General features: G+C 40.7%; 2 protein-coding genes across 6 annotated transcripts; one reads left to right on the top strand and one right to left on the bottom strand.

The window, feature by feature from the left end:
* Positions 1-216: 216 nt before the first annotated feature.
* On the top strand, positions 217-21845 carry cpda (carboxypeptidase D, a). 2 transcript variants are annotated; one of them, XM_032501665.1, is made up of 21 exons: positions 217-998; positions 2241-2488; positions 8740-8882; positions 9046-9215; positions 10418-10824; positions 10975-11166; positions 11722-11889; positions 12250-12359; positions 12554-12656; positions 13234-13376; positions 13472-13641; positions 13724-14026; positions 14196-14391; positions 15058-15193; positions 15394-15540; positions 15979-16077; positions 16169-16233; positions 16508-16639; positions 16945-17130; positions 18989-19091; positions 19455-21845. In XM_032501665.1, the coding sequence occupies exons 1-21, from the start codon at positions 367-369 to the stop codon at positions 19679-19681; spliced, it is 4080 nt and encodes a 1359-aa protein (XP_032357556.1). In that variant the 5' UTR covers positions 217-366; the 3' UTR covers positions 19682-21845. The 2 variants fall into 2 exon arrangements, with proteins under 2 accessions (XP_032357556.1, XP_032357564.1); XM_032501673.1 differs by having other exon boundaries at positions 751-1002.
* LOC116670949 (uncharacterized protein C22orf31) lies at positions 17634-18751 on the bottom strand. Of its 4 annotated transcripts, XM_032501731.1 has the most exons (3): positions 18654-18735; positions 18433-18553; positions 17634-18300 (listed from the first exon to the last, which is right to left on the bottom strand). In XM_032501731.1, exons 2-3 carry the CDS (start codon positions 18466-18468, stop codon positions 17761-17763), a joined length of 576 nt encoding a protein of 191 aa, XP_032357622.1. In that variant the 5' UTR covers positions 18469-18553; positions 18654-18735; the 3' UTR covers positions 17634-17760. The 4 variants fall into 4 exon arrangements, with proteins under 4 accessions (XP_032357622.1, XP_032357641.1, XP_032357631.1 ...); XM_032501750.1 differs by lacking the exon at positions 18433-18553 and having other exon boundaries at positions 17634-18110; positions 18654-18751; XM_032501740.1 differs by having other exon boundaries at positions 17634-18174; positions 18433-18725.
* Positions 21846-22035: the final 190 nt, after the last annotated feature.

The raw sequence follows: 22035 nt of genomic DNA, 5'->3' as shown, positions 1-22035 counted from the left end.
TTGAAAAAACACAGAAAACAAACAAACAAACATCTGTTTTGAAAGATTCACAACCTACACGTTAGTACGGATAATTGTATAATTCAAGTTGACAAAACCCGTTCAGATTGGTATCAAATTGATTAAGGCGATTGTGGAAATTCGGGCGAAAAAGCTAAAAATAAAGTCGATCACTGCCGGTCCACCTTAATGTGACGTCACAATGGCCCCCCGCCCCTGTGTGATGAGCGGAAGTAGATGGAAACAGGCAGGCCAGCTCGCTGACAGCAAGAATACGCCTGTCGCTTGGGAGCCAAACTCTCCGTAACTGGTGTTTCTTCTTTAATTTGAAAGTCCGAATGGTGTAGAAGTAGAAGATACATCAACATGTTGCAGATTTGGGAGTATCTCCCGAAGACGCCGAAACTCCGGGTTTCACTTTTCGCCGTTCTTATCTTTCTTGTTGTCTCCCTTGGTGACGCCAGCGTCAGCACCTCGACGGAGGAAACGGTAGAAACTTACAACAAATACTACAATTATGTCGACCTGACCCGGCGTTTAAAGTCTTTAGCTGAGAAATACCCTCGCGTAGCTAACCTGTCGAGCATAGGTCAGTCTGTTGAGGGCAGAGAGCTCTGGGTGATGCGGATCACCAAAGACCCCAACAGTGACACACCGGGGAAACCCAAATTTAAATACGTGGGGAACATGCACGGCGACGAAACGGTGTCCAGGCAGGTCTTGGTGTACCTCATTGAGCATCTGCTGACTCAGTATGGGGAGGAATCGCGTATTACTGAGCTGGTGAACACCACGGATATTTACATAATGCCCAGCATGAACCCTGACGGCTTTGAGAAATCCAAAGAGGGCGACTGCAATGGCGTCAACGGGGGTCGAAATAATGCCAAAAATATGGACCTCAACAGAAGCTTTCCTGACCAGTACGATGAGGCGTATGTCAATCCAGCTAATATCCCCGAGGTCATGGCTATGATCAGATGGATCCAGGAGAAAAAGTGAGTCCCCCCCCTCTTCTATGAAACACACTAACACAGCACACGCAACACACAGTGTTTGTTTGAGGTATTGTTGCCCATAGCACAGGTTGGAATGACTTAAGTTCATGGCTCTCTTTTGGGTAAATGTGTGTCTCACAGTGGAGATTTGGAGAGTGACAAACATTCCTGTTCTTTGTCTCCTTTGTTAAGACCTACTGGGGTATCAGGTGTGACTCTCACAATAAAGTCAAGAAGTACTGAACTGAGACACCATAGTGGAATGGTGACCGAGGTGCACTTAGTTGAGCTAAACAAACAGCAGAAAATCAAAGTGCAACTTTTTTCATAATCAAATGAAGACAGCAAACTGATTTTTTTTTTTTTGCCACCTATAGCACATTCCTTATCATCACGAGCCTGTAAACATAGAGGACTCAATGAAGAGAAGGGAGGGCATTGCAGCGCCTGGGATTTTATCCAGTCTATTTTTAAAACTTAAAGAAAAAGTAGTAGCGTTTGTGATGCAGTTGGCCAGTAAAAATTATCTGAGAATCAAAATCATTTTTTTTTAAATTAAAAAAAAACGAACTTCTTTAAATATTTAATTGTGAACAGCGTAAATCGAGATTGCAAACAATGAATCGTGCAGGCCTAATTTGAAGACATATTTCACGATTGTCCACGGTTTGAAAGTTTTTTTTATTTTTTCTAAAATATTCTAGAAATATTATTAACATTAACATAAATCCAACATATTATTCACAAAGATAAATTAGCCTATTTGTGAAAAAAAAACACCCAACATTGATGATAGGCTTACTGACCTATAGGTAAGCTACCCACTAAGGTAGCCATCCACAGATACTGTTAAGCTTAAAGATTCACGGTGCCACATGTTAACATTAAACCTTGATGTATAAATATATAAATATGACAATTATTTGAATGGATAAAAGATGTCACTCAAAATAAAGTCGGCAGGAACTGCTGTTCTGGGACGCCATAATGACGGGTGTGGAAGACTCGACTTAAACCCGGCATGTTTTCACGAATACTTGTCCAGTTAAAACGGCCCTGCCGGCTCTAACGCTGCAGAATTCTTTCCGTTTAACTTTTTATGGATAGGATACCATTCTTTTTTAAAACTTTATCTTTTCGAATTCTTGCATGCTCATACATTCAATGAGTTATTGTTCATTTTCCATACTGACCCTAAAGATATCCCTAAGCAAGCTCTAAAATGTGCCATTTTCTTACCAGATTCGTGCTGTCAGGGAACCTGCATGGCGGCACTGTGGTTGCCAGTTACCCTTTTGATGACTCGGCCTCCCACCAGCGGCAGGGCCACTACAGCCAGTCAGAGGACGACAACCTGTTTCGCTACTTAGCCCTGGTGTTTTCCCAGAATCACCCTGTGATGAGGACTGGTGAGCCCAACTGTCCTGAAACCCCGGAAGAAACCTTTAAAGATGGTATCACCAATGGCGCCGCGTGGTATGACGTGCCTGGTAAGATGATCTCTTTTTTTTTAAATGCCTTGTTTAGTGAATGATGACTAATATCCAGTGGTGGAATGTAAACTGTACTGAAGTGCATTTTTTATGTATCTGTACTTAAATAGGATCAATAGTGCATACTTTTACTTTGTTACATCTTGCACCAATTATCTATACTTTCTACTCCACTACATGTCTACAATGTTCCGTTACATTTTTGTTACATTTTCTGTTTTCCCCCCTGCCAAAACCTCTTCCTGACGTCACACGTTTGCAGTCTGAAGGAAAGCCTTAAGCAGCAGCTCCTGCTCCTGCGGCAGTTCGTCCAGATCCTGGTACCGCTTGCGATATTACGAATCACACTATGGCCACGCCAAGACTCGCCCTTCAATAGCATTTATTGGCCAGTCGCGTACCTCGTGGTACTACCGCTGCTCCTGTTACTGCTGCTCCTGATACTCTGCTTGGTCATGTGTGAAGCATCCGTTCACATAGGGTTAATATACAACCCGTATATTTATCTTAACAAACTCCCGGACCTCCTCAGCTGTGAAGCCACATAGCCTACTTGTTGTCCAAGCCCATGTGTGTTCTCGCTAGATAAGTGTGCGCAGCATTCACTGTCCCGTGGGAGATAATGGAAAGTCGAGCTTCATGCAGCTCACCCTGATAGATAACCAGAATTGTAAGTCAGAATGTAAACGGGGCCACAGATGGTAAGCACAATTACATTAACCTAAACTAACTTATTAAACTTAACTTAAATAAAATGCCACAGCCCATACTGTTTTTTAAAAATTATTAGAATATAGACATTAAGAGAATAAATCGTTATGCAAGTACTTTTACTTTTAATACTTAAAGTACATTCAAAATCAGGTACTTTTTCTACTTAAGTAGGGCTGTCATTGTGGTACTTTTACTAAAGTAAATATGTCTCTGGTTATTTGTACTTTTACAAATAACTTTTACTTTTGCTTAGGGACCACAGATGATCAGAAATTAGAAAACTGTGGCCGGTATTTGGTTGTTGTTGACCATTACAATGTGGAAATGAGGATATTTTAGCCGAAGACAGTTTTAACCAAGTTCTGCTGTGGGGTCACATCCTGTAAATGTCCTATTCATTTTAATGTATCTTCTCACCTTTTGTTATACAGTATAGCTAAAATACGTAACACTCAGGGCACCTAGACGTCTAGGCTGTGTGTTGCCATTGAGATGGCCAAGTTGGATGGGCGTGTCGTTGCTTTGACTGATGATGACCTATTGTTGTGTAGGAGGATGTTGTACACACATTCCAGGATAGGAGACTGGATTGTTTGCATTTCTTTAAACCAATCGTAATCGTCTTGGGCGGCGCTAATCTCAAGACACAGTGACGGTGCCTCTGCAAAATAGTCTGAGGAAGGAACTTGTTATGGCGGAACATTTGCATTGGTTTTCAGTAGTGGATTTGTACCAAATTGTGTGCACAAGCTACAAACTGTTTGAGGAGACCAAGACTCTGGAACAAATGATTATAATTTCCCATACGCTTGGTGTAATGGAGCTTAAGCCATTGTCGTGACAGGGTTTTCTCCCACTGAAGATTACATTTTATAAAGCAATTTGAACTACTTGCTTTCCAAAGCTGCTTAGAAGCAGTGTCCGTTAGCTTTATTTCCTCATTAATAAGCATAGTTAAAATGCAACATGACGCTAAGTTCATTGTTGCTGTTTCACATCATGTAGCTGCATTGTGTAACTTGCAATAGTTTAAAGGTTTTGTGAATAAAGCTACATAAGAGAATTGACTGATTCTTCATCCACAACATTGGTAATTGGTATAACCCAAACATAATTTCAGTCTCATGTAGCCTTGAAGCTACATTGTGGTCGGGTTTTGGGTTTTCCAGGTGTCAAAAAGCTGCAAAATGTAAGCACTTAAGCTCAGAGTGCTCTACTGAGCATGTTTTTCTGCAAAAGCCTGTAATTACTGAAAGTGTTAGAGCCGTAGACAGGTTTACTGTAACAGCCAAGACTGGGCTATGTGACTGGCCTATTTACTGTTAGATTGAGTGTTCTTCTGACTCATATTATATAGGCGTTGTGTAGCCCCGTCCTCATTTACGTGTCTTTAATAGCTTAAGTAACCTTCTACAGTTCATTTGGGTTCAGAAAAAAGCTCTACTCTGTATCACTTAGGCAGAAATTTGATCAGCAGACTCTCTACCTCTGCGGGGGGTGATTAAAGTGTCTGTAGTTTCATGTTACCTTACTGCTTTACCTGTTGAGATGTGCTTTGTTGCAGTTTTTAACCATATAGTATGAGTGTAATTCTAAGTTTGTGGTGTTATGAAGTGGCAGTATTATGATAATTGTTTGGAAGAAATCTAGAAGCTGTAAACAAATGTCTGAAATGTGTAGTTAAACTGACACATCATTTCAGAATTCCTGAAAGAACTAGTATTGGTTCTGTTGCAATCACTTTAAAGCTTTAGTGCATACCTATTTTTTATATTAATGAACATCTGTTAAATTCAAGCCATTGCCAAATGAGTTGCTACAAAGCTAATTACGACTATCAGCTCCACACAACTCTCTCTGTATTTCTCAGTATGGCTATGTTCAGGAGATTGTGTCATCTGACTTTTGCATGCAGAAACTTGAGTAAAGATAATTACCTCTTCTGAAAAGTCCATCATGTTTTTTTAATCCTCCGTGTCTTCCTTGGCCCCTGGCAACTGCGTGGTGGAGGAGGTGGGGCGGGTGCGCAATTACAGAAGGCTTGTGTCATGTTGATGCAACAACAGGGGTGTTGCCATTACTTAGAATTCCTCATCAGAGCAAGAGAAACTATAGACTGGTCCTACTAGACTTTTGTATATTTCATTTGTACAGAGAGTTTGACCACTCTCCATTGACAAGTGTTATCTTCCTTAAAGGCGGGTGCTCTGTTGAAGTTTAAAACTATTGGATCTGCCCAGAGCCACTCTGGATCTGCCTGGTTGTGACGTCAGCTTAGCATCGCTAGCGTTAGCCTTAGCCAACTCCTTCATCGCTAACGGGGCTGGAAAATCAAAGTTTTGCCGAACCCTGTGGGGAGGAGGGCCATGATGTTGTGGCCCTCCTCCCCCCGGGGGTTCGGGAAAAGTTTGATTTTAGCAAAACTCAGCTAAGATTGTTCTTGCTCAGGCTTTAACTTCTGGATATCCGGCAGCGTTGCCACAACGGACCGAATGGCATCGCTTGCATCTTTCTCTGCCACCGTTACGGATAACACACAACCTCAACGTCATCGTTCTCAGCCACTCCCTCTGTTTGCTGATTGGACCAGTAAAGATTTGGCCGGAGAAAACCCAAGAATATACAGCAAACCCAGACGTAGAACTGAAGGAAAATGAAAATTGAGCAGAAGTACGTAAGAGGGCGGAGCCAAGCCAGAGAAGCTACTCACTATATTTACGTTTATTGCCAGGACCTGGAGCTGTACATCATTATTCATACACTTTCAAACAACAGCAAAAGCTTGCTGGTACTTATCCGTGTAAACATTGGGTTTAATTGCCATTATAAATAAAAAAAGCACAGTGATGACATGCATTGCAGTTTTAGCTGAAGATTAGCCTACCTCTTTTTGTTATCACAGTTTTTCAAATAAAACAGCCACAATTATTCAGGCAGGTTCAGGCTGTAATTGAAGCCAGTTATTAAAGCTCCTAGCAGCAACTATGTTTGTATCTCAATGTGATGATAGACAGCAAAAGTGTAAAACAGTTGAATACACTTGCTTGTGTCTGTCTGACATGGCTCAGTGGATGAAATGTCACTGCTAAAACGGGGCTAATGGCAGATGATGATTACGATCAGCACATTGTGTGACATAATGAGTGGCTCAGGCAACAAGCCAGGACCAGGAGTCCGGGACAGGAGATTCTTTTTTTTGTGTGGCAGTCAGGGCTTGAAATAATCATTCAGCATATCATTATCTGGACTCATAATCTTTCAACACATTCTGATCTCGGGGGGCGTCCTTTACTTTTGGACTGTAGTTTGGTTTGTGTAACTCTCAGCACATAACTAGGCCACTGTGGCGTTGTTGAAAATGTATATTGTTGGTTGTCCGCTTTTTGACTTACAATGTTCACTTTGTTGTGTGTCATTTGTCGTTGATTCAGAGTCTAAACTGTTTAAAATGTTTATGGGTCATTTGTTCAAAGCTGTAAACCCAGGTTGTAATCCAGTATGTGTTAAAAGATGCACGTCACTGCCTTTAGACATGCAAGAGAACGAGGTCAAGAACATCATTTTACTGTATGAATAGATAATCTGAAGCCCTAAAAGTGCTCTCGGACGTTCAGACTTTTGATGACAGTCTATGATACAGATATGACAGTAATTTTTCTTCAATAGTTTTTCCTGCTGGATTATCATTTTAAATGTTTGACTAAAAATAGTTTATTGCATTGTATCACTAAACATTAAAAGTCATGTGACGTTATGAACATTGCTGTGCCCTACACAGCAAGTTAAGCTATCAGCTCTGACTTTGGCTCCATTGTCTGGCCACCGGTTTCCTGCCAATTCCAGGGTGTGTCACTGGATCCGGTACATAGAGGATATTTTAGGTTAGGTCTGCCATAGTCTGTCCGTGTGTTTGTCATACTCTGTTAACATATGGGAGGTGTTTACCTTTTCTAAATGGTAACTGAACAAAGTACTTAAAGTTAACTTAGCACAAGATGCCTAAAGTCTTGTGACTGTAGAAAAGGGTGGGTGCAGCTGCGTATGCATTTCCACACATTGTCACAGCTAAATGTAGGTCTAGCATTATTCATTCATAAGGGGAGAATTTTAAAGGCTAAGTTTGGTTTGGTTGACATAGCACCCTGCTGTCTCTGCTGCTACCACAGGGAGTAAAACCTCTAATGAATTACTCTGACACAGCTCTATACACCACCACATTCAAAATAAGCTCACTGGGCAGGGTCCCCTATTGTCCTTTGTAAATGTTTGTACCCACCAGTTTAGTACTGGTTTCCCTGTTGTGTTTAGTATGGATTACACAGGGGTATACAATAGGCATGTCCCTCCAGTATTTATTCAAAATTAAGACTTGATTTGTTCTGTCAGACCAATAAGAAACAGACAACTGAGAAACACACTGAATGTTGAACATGTTGGAGGAGCCATTAATCATTTTGAAGTTGCTCTTTACATTTTACAGTGAATTAGCCTGGCAGCCAGTCACCCTCGCCAAGTTTCAGACCGCTAAACAGCTGCTGCTTGGCCCGGGATGACTCGGAGGAACTTGTTTGTGATGTATATTTTGGTACGCCTGCTCTCAGAGCCAAGGCATGTACCACATAATAGCCTGCAGTTTTTCTCTTCAGCTTGTAAGATCCACTGTAATTTTCTCTTGCATTTCCTCTAGTTTTCAAAGTTGTTAAGTAATATGACTTTCAGGAAGATTAGGCAAGCAAATCACATTGTTTAAAAATAGGCAGAAGTATGAATGTCTGGCAGTAGTTGTTCAGTGATAGTGCTGTACAAAAAAAGGAAGTAATAAAATAGGTTGCACAAAGCACTGAATAGAGCACTATGCATGGCACTCCATATAGAACTGTGGATGGTTGAGGATATTAGGTGTTTTGTGTACCACTTTTGTTGTGCCGTGTGATGGTCAAGTGCATTGTAAATACAATAATGTGGACCCCAGGAAAATCATCTTACAAGTCAAAGAATATGCTTGTTTTTTTTGTGCATCCCATATAGTTAAAGCCCATTGTTTTTTGATGTGGTGTGGTTGATGTCTTCATTATCTAGACTGTTTGTGGGCTGTTTGCTTTACTGAAGTTATTTGTCAGTGTTTGTTGTCTGAGCCCTTTCACTTTGACCAGTGCAAAGTGGCAAAATGTGGCTTTTTCACTGGATTCCTGCAGCCACTCAGCAAGCAGTCAAGGCAACCCTGCAGCTTATTTGCCTTACTGCAGATGTCATGGCTTGTTGCCACTTTAAACACTATCTTTAAACTGTGACATTGAAAAGGCAAAGACAAAAATCCAGCCTTTCTAAACAGCGTCTATCCTGTTAATAAATTAGCCCCAGTAGAGTTCAAATTTACGAAGCAGAGCATGTCTAAAAATTTACTTTATGATTATATGTTATACACATCGGTTTAATTCCTGGATTTAGACACATCTTTCTTTTTTATACATGTAATTGTAAGTTTGCCATTTTCTAGCATGATTTGTTTATTACATTTCTGTCTTGTTATCTAGGAGGGATGCAGGATTTCAACTATATCTATGGAAACTGCCTGGAAATCACCATGGAGCTGAGCTGCTGCAAATATCCTGCCGCTTCTGAACTCCATAAAGAATGGGATCTGAACAGGGAATCCCTACTAGCCTACATAGAAAAGGTAGAGTTTATAAAACGGGAGTAATGATACATCAGCATTCATTATAATGTTACCTTATGTTTTTGTTTATTCACATGGACAATGCCACAATCAAACCCAGCCTGATGATTTGGCGTACTTCTCCAGTTTAGCAAGATGCTCTTACAATACCGCTGTCTTCCAGGTCCGTATAGGTGTTCGTGGCTATGTGAAAGACGCCATCAGTGGCACTGCTCTCGCCAATGTCAGCATTGTGGTGGAAAACATTCGCCACAACCTGACCACAGGAAAATATGGGGACTACTACCGCCTTCTACTCCCAGGAACATACAACATCACAGCTGTGGCCCCAGGGTGTGTAATACTATTGAACATCCTTCACAAACAGAGGTTAATTTACAAAATCTGGAAAATGTTGTTTTTTATTAAAAAAAAACAAACTTTGCAAGCTTTGCCCACACCTATTTGTCAGGTTTCAAATTTCATTGCAATGACCAATGACAGCACAGCGAGTGGTGCGTTCTCTGCTTGTTGCCAGAACACAATGAACTAGAAGCAATACATCAGTAAGCAAAATCTGTGATCTTGCTCAGACTATCAAACAATGAAGTTCAGTCTCCATGTCCCAGACAGATCCACCCACAAGTGCTGTAGTAATGGGATGCATAGCATAACTGACTTCCTCTTTAGTGGGGGTGGGAATCTCTGGGCACCACACGATTCGATTTGATTCCGATTCAGAGGCCAATAATTTTGATTCTAAACAGATTATTGATGCATCTCGATGCAGTAATTTTTTTTATGTAGATTTCCATGCATAATTAAAAAAAATATACATATAAATCTGGGTTTGTTAGATTTTTACGTATACAGTATTTGTCACACACAAGTTTTAATAACAGTTTTTGTCTACTGGGGTTTTTATTTTGTGGTCATTCCATGCTTAAGCCTTAAATATGCTTGTGAAAGTCACCACCTCTCACAGTGTCCTTCCATGTCAGAGGCTCAGTCATGTTTAAAGGTGGAGAACCTGCCTCTTAGAACATGAAACATGAGGTGGTCAGATGTAATGTGATAAAGTAGATGAACAGCCTTTATGTGTTTTGCCTAATTATTTTATGCATGTCTTATTAAATCATGTGTATATACAAAACGTTTTTTTTTTTTCTCCTTTTGGCCATTGTTATTTTTCTGCACTCTTGCCTAAACTCTACATTGTTGTCCATTATCCCATCCTCTTTCAGTTGCTCTTTTTGATATATAATAATTGATTATTAACTTACCAGAATCGAGCAATTAACCGTTGTAGAGAGAATCGTGATGCATCAAAAAATCAATTATTTTTTTCCACCCCTACTCTTTAGAGTTACTCTTTGTAACTGAAATGAAGAAAAGTGTGTTTTGCAGGTTTATTTGTGAATTACTTCCTGGTAGAGAGCTTAAACGGAAAGTGGACTGGTATTTTTTTCATGTCCTCTAATTTTGGAACTTCTTGGTTTTTTTAAGGTGAAGTGGAAGAAATACTCAAGCTTGTGTTTTTTTTTCCCTCTACACAGGTACATAACAATGGCAGTCCACAGTGTCCAGGTTGTGGAGGGCAAAGCCACAGAACTTAACTTTACCTTGGCGCCTGTGGTCAATGAGGCTGCAGGTGGCATCCCTGTGACTACATACTCCATGCCATCCACCAATGATCCAAACGTATCCAACACCACCAACTCTTCTGACTCTACCCAGACCAGGGTGTTTCCTTTAGAGGACAGCAAGAACAGTCCTCCTAAACATCAGCCCATCCAGCCTCAGGAATTTCGTCACCACAACTACGCAGACATGGAGCTGTTCTTGCGCAAGTACAGCAGCGAGTTTCCCTCAATTGCCCATCTACACACGATTGGCCGCTCCGTGGAAGACCGTGAGCTCTATGTGATGGTCATCTCAGACAACCCCACTGTCCATGAGCATGGTATGCCTTAGAAGTTGATACAAGGATTTGGGATGCTTTTGTTTACATGTCATGTTAACATGTGGTGTGTCCAACACCTCTGAGATTATGTCACGGTTGTCTATTTGTTGAAATTTTCACTCTGACCTCCTTTTTTTGTTTCATTGTCAGGTGAGCCAGAGTTTAAGTATATAGCCAACATGCATGGTAATGAAGTGGTGGGCCGAGAGTTATTGCTCAACCTCATCGAGTACCTGTGCCGTAACTATGGTACTGACACGGAGGTCACTCAGTTGGTCAACAATACCCGCATTCACATCATGCCTTCGATGAACCCTGATGGCTATGAGGTAGCCACTGAGGGTAAGGGACACACCCGGGGACACGCTAATAAGTTCTTACACAGGCAGCAATAAAGTAACACAGTATGGAATCAAGACTTGTAACATTATGGCAGAGATTTTGATATACAGGTCACACAGGTGTTAGATGTGTTGTTTTGGAAACATGAGCAAAGGTGTAACATTACAGACACAAACAGTAATTTGATCCCTTGACTAAAATTCCTCAGGTGTTTGTTGATAACCGCAATCAAATTGATGAAACAAGGCTTGCAAAACTACATTCTAGTGCAGGGGGAAATTTTCTTCTTACATACTCCACGCTTCACCTCATCTGCTGGTTGAAACGCTTCACTTGTGCCATTGTCGCTCTGTGAAAACCTTTTGAGTATGGGAAGGTTTCACAAAGCACTTCGTCTCTCTGTCTATATCCTTTAGCTGATAGCTACTGCTGACATGTAACAGGAAGTACAGGGGAAGTGGTGCTGGAATTTCCTACATCTTTAAGTAGTAACCTACTGTGGTTACAGATAAAGATAAATAAGGTGACTAATCACTAGTACTTGTTTCCCTTCAGGTGATATAAAGGGCTACAAAGGGCGCAACAACAGCAATGATTTTGACTTGAACCGCAACTTCCCAGACCAGTTTGTTACCATCACAGAGCCCAGACAGCCGGAGACTATAGCTGTGATGAACTGGCTGAAGAGAATTCCCTTCATCCTGTCAGCCAACCTCCATGGAGGTATGGTCTCATTTTGAGCTATTAGTGCCAACGAGTGTTGCATTTTAGTATCAATTCCTCCATTTGATAGTGATCTCTCAAATAATTTAAAGTATTGTGTATGTTTTCCTTGTTTTATTTATTTTTTCTTAATCTCCTAGAGAGGGTAACAAAATACAGAATTGTATTTTAAAGTTACTTCAATAAACCTAGGAGATTACTGCTATGATTTTTATGCTTTGGCTCTAGAGCTACAGTTTAAATAGATATTAAGCTAGATTATGAGATGTCTACCGGTTATGCATAATGAAATATACTTTAACCTACAAATGTAGATGTTTTTTTTACTGGTTTGTCTTGTCTCTGTGTTGTGGAATTTAGGCTCCCTGGTGGTTAACTACCCTTATGATGATAACAAACCAGGGATATCCCAGTACAGCCAGTCACCTGACGACAAAGTCTTTCAGCAGGTGTCTAAAGCCTACTCTCAGGTAACTGGACACTGTTGCTGTTGTATCGATAATGTCAGCCTGTGGTTTCATGTTGTAATTGAAATCAAAATCTAGAGTTAGGACAGATAAAACCCACTGGCTTTTTGTGTAGTCTGTGGAAAGACTAGGTTCGAAAACTTGACCACAATTGAAATCATGGTTGTGTTCTCACTTGTATGGGTATGTGTGTGCAGGAGAATCCTTTGATGCACAATGGACACCCTTGTGAGGACCTGTACCAGGATGAATATTTTGAGGATGGCATCACCAATGGTGCCAAATGGTACAATGTTCCTGGTAAGCCTACATCTGTCATCCTCCTTTGTTACTCGACACTTTAATTGTTTTTTCGCATAGCCAAATCACCCTTTGTGTTTGACATTTTTTTAAGTTAATTTACATAATGTGGAAAATGTTGTTTTTATGTAAAAAGAAATAAGCTTTGCCCACACCTATTTGGCTAATTCAAACTTCTGTTCTTTATTTCTAAGTTAAGTCAGTTGGTTTGTCTGCAAAAGGTTTATTTAGTAAAAGAAAAGAAGAGATTAAAGTACTGTAATTGTAGGCTTCAGTGTTTATGATTCTTCAATAGTGGAAACAATATTGCAATTACATGTGGATATTTAAAATAAATCTGTCACATTTTGACTCTGGCGGTGCCTTGCTCAAGGGCAACTGGCAGTGCCCAGGAGGTGAAGTAGCATCTCTCCAGCTACCAATCCACACTCCGTACATTGGTCCGTACGGGGACTTGAGCCAGCGACCCTCCGGTTCCTAACCCAACTCTGAACTAATGCCACCCCCTAATTCTTGCCACTCTGTGTGTGTTTACTTTAAAGTTTGAGATTAAGTTTAAAGGAGCATGTTTTTCCAGGTGGCATGCAGGACTGGAACTACTTAAACACCAACTGTTTTGAGGTGACCATTGAGCTGGGCTGTGTGAAGTACCCCATGGCCAAAGACCTGCCACAATACTGGGAACAAAACCAACGAGCCTTGCTTCAGTTTATACACCAGGTAATAAGCTAAAATCTTAACATTTCCCCAAGCTTTCTCTTCACTTTACCGAATTTAGCATCTACTCATGTTTATGTGGCTATGTGTCTCTGTAGGTTCACAGTGGAGTAAAAGGCACAGTCTCTGACATGAGGGATGGCACAGGAATTCCCAATGCCACTATTAGTGTGGAGGACATAGACCACAACATCACCACAGCCCATACTGGAGATTACTGGAGACTACTAGTCCCTAACACTTACTATATCACTGCTTCTGCCCATGGGTAAGATATGGATTTCAGAAGGAAGAACAAAAAGAATATTTTTATATTTCTATGCTGTTATGTCTTCTTCTCTGTCGTCCAGTTATACACCTATGAGGAGCTACGTCACAGTCAAAAAGGAAAGAGTAGAGGTGCTGGACTTCAGACTGACACGTGTACACTCAGACCCTAATGGCCAATCTCCCAAGGGCCCCCAACCCACACAGAACCCATCAGAGAAGGAGTTCCAGAGCTTAATCAAGGACCTCTCTCTTGGCCAGGGTTTGGAGCAGTTGGTCAAGAGCACAGCCACAGAGAACAGCTTCCGCTACAGACGCCACAAAGAGCTGTCGGACTTTATGAGAGGCCTCACAATTTACTTTCCTCAAATTACATCTTTACGCAGGTATTTGAACCAACCAAAGTCATTTCCTTTTTAAGGATACATATTTGTTTAAGATCATACCTCTGTTCCTCTCATTCTCTGTTTGCCAAAAGTCAGTGCTGTCCAGATCGTCTCTGTGTTCCATAACTCTACTTATAATACTGCCGTATATTCTGTATATTCTATTCAGTTTGGGCCAAAGTGTGGAGGTTCGGACTATTTGGGCTCTGGAAATCTCTAACAAACCAGGAGAAGCTGAACCGTCGGAGCCCAAGATCCGCTTTGTAGCAGGGATCCATGGCAATGCCCCAGTGGGCACAGAGCTGCTGCTGGAGTTTGCTTTTTTTCTGTGTATCAACTATGGCAAGAACCCTGCCATCACCAGGGTGAGTTTTGGGGTGTTTCAGGAAACGTAGTATATTGATAGCCTGGACTGTATTGACTGTAGCCTGGAAATCCAGACCCAAATCCAAAAGGATTAAGGGTCTGGCATCTAGTACTACTTTTTAGTCTGGCAAGGGTCTGGCATCTAGCACTACTCAAGAGTTCATTTGAAAGTCTCACTACACGCAATTGGATAACACTACGACCAATCACAACAATACATGGGGTGACGAATCCAGAGCCGCCTACGCTTAGCGACCAGCTGAGCTAACTGGTAGATTAAACTGTCATCAACTTTTTAGCTCGCCTCTGGCCGCCTATATCAGATACACTGAGGTGATTGGTACAGCTCGGCTACAACGGCATAGTTAATGAGCAGTATTACGTGATGCCAGAGTAACTCGCTGAGCAAATTCAAATTGTGCTCTCGCGAGAACTCTAGATTTCCAAGGTATATTGACTGTGTTCAGCATGCATTACCTTTAACCTTTTAAAAGTAGTACATTTTCCTCATAGTAATACACAAAACTCTTTGTTCACTCTCTGAGAAATCCACACTGTTTACATATCTGGGATTGGGTTCAGTATGTACTGTAACCAGTCCCAGGAAATATAGAGAATGATTCAGCCAAGTCTGCAATTGTTCATTCTCTGTTTCCCTTTGCCAGCTGATTAATGAGACTCGGATTGTCATCGTGCCTTCCATCAACCCAGATGGACGAGAACAGGCTGTTGAGAAGCAGTGCACCTCCACCCAGGGCTTGACCAATGCTCATGGCAAGGATCTGGACACCGATTTCTTTGGTCAGTTGTATGGATTTGTGTTTGTGTGCATTTGAATCGAAAGAAAAAGACAAAGAAAAATATTGAGTCAACTTATTCAAACTACAATTGTCAAATATTTGTTATGAATGTCACAAATTGATGTCATTGCACATCGTACATACATTCAACATAAAAAGCTAAGCATGTTCTATCCACCATTTGTATTCCCCCTTTTTTAGGCAATGCGTCACAGCGTGTGGTGGAGGCCCAACCAGAGACCAGAGCCGTAATGGACTTGATTCTAGACAAGGCCTACACTCTATCTGTAGCCCTTGATGGAGGATCCCTTGTAGCTACTTACCCTTATGACAAGCCTGTCCAGTCCGGTAACACCATTTTGCTGAAAACTGTTATTTGTTTGAATACCTGATAAGATTATTTATAGTATATTTGCTCATGAAAGTTTTAAATTCAGTTTATCTAGTGTTTGAGTTAAAACCACTTGTAGGGGCAGTGCCCAGGATGTTGATATTTTCTTTTATTTATTTATTTATTTATTTATGAGGCATTTTTAGGCCTTAATTTGGATAGGACAGCTTAGACTTAAAAGGGGAGAGAGAAGGGGAATAACATGCAGCAAAAGGCCGCAGGTTGTAGTTTAACCCGTGGCCGCTGCGTCAAGGAGTAAACCTCTATATATGGGTGCCCGCTCTACCAGGTGAGCTAACCAGGCGCCTAGGGATGATGATTTGTGTGTTAGTTTTCCTCACAGTTGTGTGGCGGGCTGTGTTGTTTTATGTTCTTTTTTTGTTTTATTTTTCCAGTTGAAAATGAGGGCACATTGAAGTACTTGGCCAGTGTTTATGCCAGCAACCACCCTAAGATGCACCTCGGGGACACCAGATGTTCAAATAATGAACAGAGTATGTAGTTTAAATACTATGAATAATCCCTGTTGTTGTGTTGGCATTGAATTAGTCATTAATAACCAAATGGAACTTTTCTGTTACCCAGTGGGCAACATCCCAGATGGAGTTATAAGGGCAGCAGAGAGACAAAGCCACATGGGGAGCATGAAGGTAAGTCCCTCCACTCCAGTGTCTGTGACTTCAGTTACTGCAGTTGGCATCCATGCTGCCACTACATAGTACTTTATCAAGATATAAGATTTGAAATGAAAAACACATTCATTTTCAATGGAGTTGTACTGTTATCGACAGTTTGTTAACCCGTTTTGAGATGATGACTTTATAATTTCAGTTTTGAGTCAAATCAAATTTATAGCAAATCCAGAAATGGGCTTCTGACCCAGTACTGTCTCATGTGTCATCTTGTGTACACGTGTCCTCCCAGGACTTCAGCATGGACTTTGGCCACTGTCCAGAGATCACAGTGTATAGTGGCTGCTGTTTGTTCCCTCCTGCTGAGCAGCTGACCTCACTCTGGGCTGAGAATAAGAAGGCTCTCCTAAGCATGTTGGTGGAGGTATGATACAAGATTTTATCAGCACAACATGGAGATGTTTAATGGACTTTTTCTTCATTGCTACATATGGATATTTAACAATTTTATGACCTCAGCGCCTTTGTAACCAGTTTTAAGTGATATTTTCAGAGAGTAATGCAGCAGTGTGGAAACTTTTAATTTGTGAGCACTCTAGCTTCAAAGAAGTGTTTAAAGACATATTTAGTTTTCAAATCAAGGATTTAGATTTTGAAGTGAACTGTTTTTTAAACATTTTCCCCACTATTATACAGCCATAATTTGCCCTTCATTTCTACCCCATACAGGTTCATAAAGGTGTGCGTGGCGTGGTGAGAGACAAGAGTGGAAAGCCTATTGTTGGGGCAATCATTGTACTGAATGGGGGAGCGAGGGTCTTTACTTCAGAGGGCGGCTACTTTCGTGCACTGCTGGCTCCTGGCAACCACAACATTGAAGCTGTTGCTGATGGCTACCAACAGCAACGTCAAGAGGTACACCACTATAAAATATATTATGCAGCTAGGAATGTGCTAGCTCTCAGAAAGATGGCCATACTTGACAAGTAAATCAAACTTATAGTGTCTAATTTATATTTTCCATTATAATCACTTGAAATACATACACATGTTCAAAAGTTTGTACCTCAGATGAAAAAACAAAACAAGTGCATTGGGCCTTGGAAAACGTTTACATTATTATACATGAACATTTTGAAGATGTGATGATGCAGAGTAGAAGAAGAGGCTTACAATTGTCTGGTTTTGAGTATTGATTTTTATGAGGAAGTTTTAGAAAGCAGAAACCACATGTCCTCTGTTGAACAGGTGGAGATCATAAACGCATACAGTATGTACAAATAATAGGCATTTTATACAAACCAATTAAAAATGCAGCATTCACAGGTTTTGGCCTCATAGATTTTAGTATAGTATCTTTTTTTAAACTGTTTATAAAGAGGAGCTTTGTTGCAAAGGTCAAACATTTGACTTTTTTTTTCAATAAACATTTGGAATATAAATTCAGCACCTACATTACATTTCAAGGTAAATGAAAATAGTCTAAAGTATCAAGAGACATAAAAAAAAGTCACACACGTATAATAGAAAGTCAGTAGGAAAATATTACTGTGGTTCCCCATAACTGTCTATATCTAAGAAAGGTGTTGGGCGGAGCACACAAAATCGCTCCATCATCTTAATCTCTCCATTTGGCTGCTCCGAACTTTGAATCGTGGGGTAGGCCATCTCTTTAAACAGATGTTCCTTAATGTTACGGCCCAGCTCCAGACTGTAGGCTGCGAGCTTCCCGCAAGGCCTAAAAAGCAGGGGATCCACCACAGAATGATATGTCTGCTGGTACTCTGGTACTGTGAAGCCGTGGATCATCAGAGGTCCCGGCTGGCTAGTGGGCACACTGCTGGATGTCCTCTCTTCTGTAGTGAGGGCTCCATCTCTGTGGGATAGTTTGAGATCTGGAAGAACAGCAGCATTCCTTATATACCTGTCGTCCGGGAGTTTCTGGGGGTCTGCTTTACTCTGCTCACACACAAGATCCAAATCATAATTTGGGGTCAACATGTATTTTCTCTCTTTAATAGTCTCCCCATATTTCTTAGGACATCGAATACTCCGCCTTAGACCATAGGGACGTGTTTCATTCCTCTGAAAAATTAAAAGAACATTAGTTTCAATGGATTCAGGTACCTATGTAGGTTCTTGTGTCATGCTGTCACAAAAATACCAGCAAACCATATTGGTAATGAAAAAACACCAGAAGAAATTAGGATCACTTACTCTTTGACAACAACGGTGTGTATGTTCAGGCCACATTACTGAATCAGGCCTGAAAACACATGGTTTGAAATCCTAGTTTCTTAAGCTTTGGGTGTAGTATCCCCATTTGTTTTGAACTGCACTGAAAATATGACACTGAATCAATGAGAGACTCGTCACGCTTACAATGCAGAAATGTCAAGCAAGTTACTAAAGTGAATTCTGAGATTCTAGTAGTTTACCTCTCAGAAGATAGCTGTGTAATTTAGGATTTGAATCCTGCTGAATTCCTAATTTAGACATACAAGACAACCTGCACCAGATTATACTAAGCAGTCACACCTGCAAATGAGTGTTGCTAATTAGGTAATTAACAACCCTGCTCCACTTCTGTGGGGAGCTTTGGCTGACAGCTAAACGCCTTATACCTACGAGATGATATGGTCGAGCTTGATTTGGATTTTGAGTTTTGCATATAATTCTTCCATTAGAAATGGAACTGTTACACTGTAATCCCAATCTGACAATGTTTCTGGAAGCCTCGTAGGCTTATTGAAGGAATTTTGACATGTTGCAGGTGGTGGTGTCTTCCTATGAAGCTGCTATCTCTATCATCATAGAGTTTGACATGGACAACAGCATCTTTGGCCTACCCAGAGAGTTTGTGGTGGCCAGTGCAGGTAAGCACGTCCATGAGAAGGCCTTTTGTACCCAGTGTTGACTATATGCATTATGTGGCCTGTCCACATAAAACAAACTAGCGCCATAAACTTATCATTTTGGCTAATGCAGTGAGCTAAAACAATATCCCAAGCTGTAGTTTCATGTTTAGATTCAATGTTGCTAATTCAATGTGTCCTCTTTGACACAGATGACATGCACTCAATAATTCCCTTCCTGAAATACTGTTGAAGTACACTATAACTCCTTTTTTTTTTTTTTTAAATCAATTGTTAGGTGTTATTGAATCTATTTTTTTTTAGTAATTGTTCTCCCAGTTAGAAACTGTATGCTGAGTTGTGTATCTCTCTTCCTTTGTGTAGCAGCCTCCATGACGGCATTGGTGGTGACGGCGTGCATCATCTGGTGTGTGTGCGCAGCCAAGTCTAATCGTCAAAAAGATGGCTTTCACCGCCTGCGACAGCACAGAGACGATTATGATGATGAGATCCGGCTGACCTCCATGGGCTCCAAGAAGTCACTTCTTGCCCACGAGTTTCAGGACGAGAGTGAAAGCGATGAGGAGACACTGTATGCCAACAAAATCTGAGAACCACTGCACCAATTTGGCTGCTGGCTCAGTATTTTATTTTGATCCCCACTCCCCGCTTAAATTTATCCCACAAGGAACATGTTGAACTCTAGAACTCTGTCTTGTTATGATGGAGATGTGAGTGATAAAGACGTTCTTCTGTTAGTCCAACAAGCTCTAAGGACTCACTCCCAGTCACTCAGTTATTAGTGCTACTAAATTATTACTGTAAGGGCATCCTGCTGGTGTCTGGACTGAAGGGCTTGCTCCACCTCTACCTGACTGGATCAGGAGAAAAGGGCAAAGAAGGTGATACATGAGGGAAGGTTTGGTCCACGGTGGCCCTCATCCGTCCTTTAATAGCAGGTTTTGAGTTCATTTCCGAGCCATGCAACAGTGCTCTTTTAGACCACTGCCTGTCCTGCCTGGCTGAGGGGTTCCAGCCGATAAGTCAAAATAAACTCTTGTTTAGTGGATGTGTGAAGAACTCGGGATGAAAGTGCTTAATCTTACATAGTCTCCCTGCTCATATCATTAATTTCTTTCAATACAGCTTTGAGCTAAGAAATTACAAATGTGTCTTTTATCTAAGACAGCATTGCCACATTGAAGTGTCTCAGCCTTTGGCAGTCTGAATCCTACACTGTGCCTTGTCTTCTGTAAAGTTTACAGTCCAGTCGGGCTGCAGTATGTGACAGGAAGCAGCAACATAGTTAATAGATAGTATTCCATCCATCCTATACTCAGGTGGTAGGAAAAGAGAGAAATCCTAAAAAGGACTGCTGAACTTCAGTGGTGCACTGTTTCTGCATAGGTGACTTGAGGCTAGCCAGCCAGGGTTCAGTAGTTTTCTATTTTTCCAGTGAGGCAATGTTGTGGCCAGAATCATAAGAACAAGCTTCTCAAAAGCTGTAAAGCATCAGGGAGAATCTGTTACCAATGAAATGCTTGAATGATACCCTTCCCAGTAAGTGCAGGGGTAATGTTTATGTATGCAGGCCACTTGCACTAAATGGAAAGCAAGGATTGTCCCATATCATTGGCCGAGAAAATAAACAAATTTCTAAATATATAAGCATAAAAAAAGAATGTATTTGTTTCCATTTTGTTTTAACTATAGGTTGTAAGTCAATTTCAAACTTGTCTGTACATTTTCCCCTTGGATACTATCAATTCTGTTTATTTGAATGTGTTTGTTTATTTCTCCACTAAACAATACTTTGGAGTGCAAAAGTCGTAGGTTTGTCCGTCCAGTAATTATCACTGTCTGCGAATCAACGTCAGAACCACCCATACTACGCGATTTTAAAGGTCCAGTGCAAAGAAAAGGCACGCTTACCAAACTTATTGTAAAACAAAGGGAATACATAGGGGCATCATTATCCATTTGACTGTGAGATGTGGCCGAAAGCTGCAAAAATGAGTTGAGACTTTTTTCACAACCGTTTAAAGCTACTCTGTACCATAACTACCATTGTTGTGAGAAGTGAGAAGAAGAGGCTACTGACACATTGCCTTAGTGGCATCAAAGAACATTGTAAGCTGTTGCCAAATAATTCAGTAATTTGCCATTTCTTTCATATATTAAAAAAGATAACTCATTGGATGACAACATTTGAGGGGGGTTTATGGCATATCTATAGAGCAGGTTTGTGTGTAGAACTGCAAGTAAAGTGGAGAGTTTCGTATATGAAGACAAAAAAGCAAGACCTCTGTGTTGACAATCCTGTGCTAAAATGTCCAAGCTTAGAATTTAACTTAAAGCATCTTCTAGCAAATTAGGTGAAATGCCAAAAGACAAACTTGTGGTTTTCTTTACATTGATGCACTGGGTCATTAAAATCAGGGGGCTTTTATTTTGGGAATGCCATGCAACACATTTTTAAAGGGATACACACTTATTCACTGAAGAATTTGTTTTGATTTCCAGTTACTTTAAAAAGATTAATTTCATCTTTTAACAGATGCAGCTGTCAGCAAATTTTAACTTGATTTGCGTAGAGAGACAGTTTTGTACATTTTTCTTTCTTATACTATGTCTGTGAATGCGAGTGTATGAATTTTTAATTCCTTAATGAGTAAGGATCAGTGTTGGTGTGAAGTTTTTATATAAACTAGAATCAGCTGTAAATGTTTGCCAATTGTAAATGGGAAAATAAATGCAATTTATGTTAATCATGAATCTACACGCACCACATTTAATGAAAAAACTTCTTATCATGACATGCTAACGTGCACTAAAACTCATCAAGCACAATGAAATAAAACCTCTCACATCTCCCTTGCATTTGTGTAGCATTGTGCTAATTTTAACAACAAACAACTCAGTCGAACAAGTCGACCTTGCTCCTCCTTTCTTCATGTCAATGACC

This window comes from Etheostoma spectabile, chromosome 3 (assembly GCF_008692095.1).
Source record: "Etheostoma spectabile isolate EspeVRDwgs_2016 chromosome 3, UIUC_Espe_1.0, whole genome shotgun sequence".
NCBI lineage: Eukaryota > Metazoa > Chordata > Actinopteri > Perciformes > Percidae > Etheostoma > Etheostoma spectabile.
The sequence above is the reverse complement of the archived record's forward strand: the minus strand, read 5'-3'. Positions and strand labels throughout refer to the sequence as shown.